The following is a 4,704-nucleotide window of genomic DNA, read 5'->3' as shown; positions in this document are numbered from 1 at the left end:
TTTTGTAATGGTAAATAATTTTGCATCGTCAATTAATTAAATAATATGATATCTTCACCTAAATTACAGGGGGGGGGGTAAATTGATTATAAGTAAATGAGTCAATTTAAAGAGTAAAGTTATTATCAACATTCTCATTTGAAGAAGTTTGTTAAAGATTATTATGCACCTAATAAAAAATGAATTATATTCTCCTCAGCAATTTCTAAACGATGAAATGTAGAATCTTATAATTGGTTGGATATTTTCTATTACGTGAATTAATATCACAAATTTATAACCAATTACAGCAGCTATGTTTTCCTGATTTAAAGATTACGATAAGAATGAATAATGTTGTAATGCGAAAAGTAAATTTATAAAATTCTTTCTTATTATCCTCATCATAGAGTGAGATACTAATATTCACCTTAAAGAATGTTTAATGAAATGGTTAATCATAAATACATCATTCAGATAAAAGAAAAAAATTGGGCAGAAGCAGTTTCTTATGAAGGTGATGAAAGCTCAGTATCAGGTAAACGTACTGGCCTAACTTTAGTGTTAAATCTTCCCTTTTGACAACATTTCATTAAACGCCAGTTGCAGAATTTTTGAAACTTATCACTACGAAATAAAAATATATAGGGATTGGCTACATTACCAATGTAAGTCACAAACAGTAAGCCAAGTTGAAGTAAGACTGTGTAAGAAGTATGACTGATGAAATTATAGAAAGATACTACACTATAGGGCATGAATGAAATTTGAAATGTAACAAAAATAATTACTAAAGTTTTAGCGATAGCAATTTCGGCTTTTCGATTTTCGGGTTCCCGCCTTCTACTAGAACGATTTCCTTGATTGCCAGAGATAGTTATATTTCGCTTAGTTCCTCGTGAGTGGCTAGAAGCGGATGGATCATCATGTTCGGTACTAGAACGGAATTGGCTAATACGCAAACGGCTTCTTTTCACTTCAAGGTAAATTTGATGATAGCACCAACCGATAATTAAAGTCGGAAATTGAACTACAAACAAAATTAAGCATATATAGTAAGAACCAGTTAAGAATCCTTGGCTATAATGATAAACGCCGAGGCATATACCAAGACCATTAGTATAACTAAAACCACCCCAATAACCAAATATTTGTGGTAAAGTAAAAATCAATGGTAAAGTCCAAGTTAAAAGTGATATAATCAAGATTCCGTGTCGCCTCCTCACAGTAATCATACGCTGCGGCGTAACTATAGCGATGTATCTTGTCACCGCTAATACAGTCATGCAATAGATATTGACTATTCCAAAGTATAGAGGTAACCCAACTTCGATTCGACAACTAATTGTCGATGTGGGATAAACAGGAGTTCGACCGATAGAAGCTCTATACATAGCAGGAAAGAAAACGATATAACTGTCTCCAGATATAATAACCGGTATAACCAAAGAAGTAGACCATCGAATTGAAAAAAATTATCGATCGAACCATCATACAGGAAAGAAAAATAGATATACGTAAACATTAGTGAATAGATAATCAAATTGTAATAATTTCGTAAAATAATAGATGTGGGTCCTATTAAATTTCTACTAGTAGATGCGAAATAATGTATTTTAATATAAAGCAGTCTAGATCCAGTTACTCATTACCGATCATTAAAATTGACCGATACTATAAAACTTCATCTCTCTCCAAAAATTGACTCTACAACTTCTATAACAAAATATATAAATATCGGCTTTGAAGTAATAAAAAAATTTAATTATTTACCTGACAATAGTGTAGAGACCATCTGATATTGCTAGCATCGATATAATAATGTCACTTAGTTTAATATCCTTTTTTTTGCGAAATGTAAAAAAGCAAACTAAAGCATTTGCTGGTACACCAACTACCAAGAAAAAGGTTTGGAAGACCATAGATACGACAGCAAAATCTCGATTCACATTCAGAATAAAGTAACTACCATTGGTAGTCTCGTTCATGATGATGGCTGTTTGTTCCGACTTGTATAAAATGCTTAATTAGTTTGTTGATACTGAATCGCTTTTATCAAGGGATTAAGAAAAATATAATCAATGGTACTGCTAGTAAAGAAATATCCAACTTTTTTCTCTCTGTTTTCCGTAATTAAAGTTTTGAAAGGGGATTAAATCAACGCCTAACGACTTTATAATCTTTGGAAGGATAGTTACCAGTGATGGAAAATCAAATTATATTGCAATTGCCTTTATCGCTTTTTTCATTACCTTACGGTAGTCAAATAAAACCATCGCTGTCTCACCACGGGCAAAGATTGCCTGTCCATCATCAAGGGGTAACGATAATGATAACAAATCGTGATTATAACCGAGTGTTTATATATTATCTTGACGGTTAATTGTCTAAGGAAACAATAGCCTTGATTTAATTGCCACCCCTCATTTGCTAAAGTAAAGCATATGAATATATTCCATCTGATTACTTCTGTTGTCTTATTTATTACAATTTAATATCTTCAAATTACTGCTTAGTCACTCATAGTAATTGGCATAAAAGTGATCATACATTGAACCATTCATCTTTCACACCTGATATTAATATTCATTTCGGACGCTACCACTTTTTATGCCAACACCAATTAGTATACCGTATGTGGATACTCCATAATTAGGATTAATAATATTTTTATTTTTAACATCTTGAAGTCAACTTGAACCTGGCATACAATGTAGGTCATTAATCAAATATTCAACATACATCGTGTTGATAATAAAATTGTTACTATCGCTCCCGGCAACATTAGATAAAAAATAGAATAATCGGTAAAGATGGATGAGTTCACTATAAATGAACAATTACAATAGAAATCATGCTATCTTAGTCCACAATAAACGTCAACTTAAAATAAGATAGAATCCATGATGAAGATTTTATTCTTAATAGTTACTTCAATACAATATCAATTATCTATCTTAGTCCGTCCTATTGATAAGCTATTTTTAAAGCCGTAGCTCCATTTCTTTCTATTGTTTATTGGTAATTATTATAGCATAAAAGTAATCTTCGATGTTTATTAGCCTTGAAGATTATTGTATATCAATGATTAAACAGCTAAGTTATATAATGGCACGGGAAGATTGTAACCACGAAACGCTAGTCTTCGTGCTGTTCAATGCTTTAATGCTATTATTATTATGACAAATAGAACGATTTATATAGATTATAATTTGCAAATAGGCCATGATCAATATTTAGGTAAGGATGATAAGATTAAATTAAGTAGGAGATATATACACTCATGCATATATATTCGTATAGATATAGGTGCACGAATAGGTAGTCTAGGATCACTGCAATTCAACAATCCTTTGTAGGTAAACATGTATAAGTTGGCGTTGGTTACACCTAGCTACGCCACTACCAATTTATATTCTTAACACACAAATTACATTGTAATAGTCCTTATTAGTAAAAATTTAAGGCTATAAGATGAATATTAACTATTCCAGTACGCCTAATTTCAATGGATTATTTATTACATTAAGTCTTAATTGAGTATACATGATCATCAGCCTATATAACTACGACACACAACTCAACTGCATGATACCACATTCGGTTAACTATGTATGCTAGGCAACTTATATCGATAAATTATTAAATTTGACGTAGAAACGGATAACGACGCATGCATCATAAATGACGAGATATGAATATAATCAATCAAGGAATAGTTACATACTTGTTATCGTTAGCTATAGCATAGGCAAGCCATAGTACCGAACTAAACCTGCATAAAGATATTTAATTAATGATCTCATAAGAGAAAAATATATGAGTGGCATCGGTAATTAATCATATTTGAGGGTATTATGTATTATTACGATAATATTAAAGCCTGGCTTGGTTCACTTTTACAATTCTCCGTACTTTAGCACATGTATATATGTTACTGTATGTAGACGTAGCTATGTGCGACATTCTAATATCTCAATGTCACAAACCAGCTTCGTGAAAAGGATAACGTGAAATAAATCTCTAAATTACTATAGTCTCCGGGATTCAGTATCCCTACTCACAAGAATTTAGACGCCTTTGATTCTACGTTAAACTAAACTAGACAATTGAGAACTGCTTTATTCAACTATCTGGCGGGCTTATATACCCTTCTACAGCAGCTAACATTCACAAGTCATCTCATAAAAATACTTAGGTGAGAACATCTACTAACTAGTTTTTCACAGTCGGACTACAATATGTCCATTCACAGAATCATTTTAGTGCACATTACAGCACATCATTAAATTTACTGCAACACATTTATAATTAGAGTAATTCCTATTGTAAGGATCTAGATGTAATATATTATCACTATATTATATTCACCAAATTTAGATAGCTATTTCTTCACGGTAGTTCGTACCGTGACACTCAATCGCAATGGTGTATAACTAACAATTTGTAGCTATAGGAGAGCTAATTCTTTGTAGTAGATTACTGATTGTCTAGGTAGAAAATGGTGCTATAATGGATAATAAAAGTTAAATACGAAAACAATAATACGTATAGGTAAGTGTATAGCATATCATTATGATTAGCGTGAATAATATTTGCAAGCTAATATGAAAGCGGGGAATACTATCCTGTTTTTTCATCTAATGAATGATCTTGGTGGTTACCGTAATTGCTGTTCTTAAACTCATTTAAAGTTGAAAATAAATGGCAATCTGTCATTGTATA

At 31.6% G+C, this 4,704-nt stretch overlaps 1 protein-coding gene across 1 annotated transcript; it reads right to left on the bottom strand.

Annotated features, from left to right (window-relative positions):
- Positions 1 to 488: 488 nt before the first annotated feature.
- On the bottom strand, positions 489 to 1,967 carry TRIADDRAFT_52295 (uncharacterized protein; the record flags this gene model as incomplete). Its single annotated transcript, XM_002108097.1, has 2 exons — positions 489 to 1,365; positions 1,753 to 1,967. The coding sequence occupies 2 exons, from the start codon at positions 1,965 to 1,967 to the stop codon at positions 489 to 491; spliced, it is 1,092 nt and encodes a 363-aa protein (XP_002108133.1).
- Positions 1,968 to 4,704: the final 2,737 nt, after the last annotated feature.

The sequence above is a fragment of the Trichoplax adhaerens genome, genomic scaffold (assembly GCF_000150275.1).
Source record: "Trichoplax adhaerens TRIADscaffold_1 genomic scaffold, whole genome shotgun sequence".
Classification (NCBI taxonomy): domain Eukaryota; kingdom Metazoa; phylum Placozoa; class Uniplacotomia; order Trichoplacea; family Trichoplacidae; genus Trichoplax; species Trichoplax adhaerens.
Note: the sequence above shows the minus strand (reverse complement) of the source record. Positions and strands in the feature narration are given on the sequence as shown.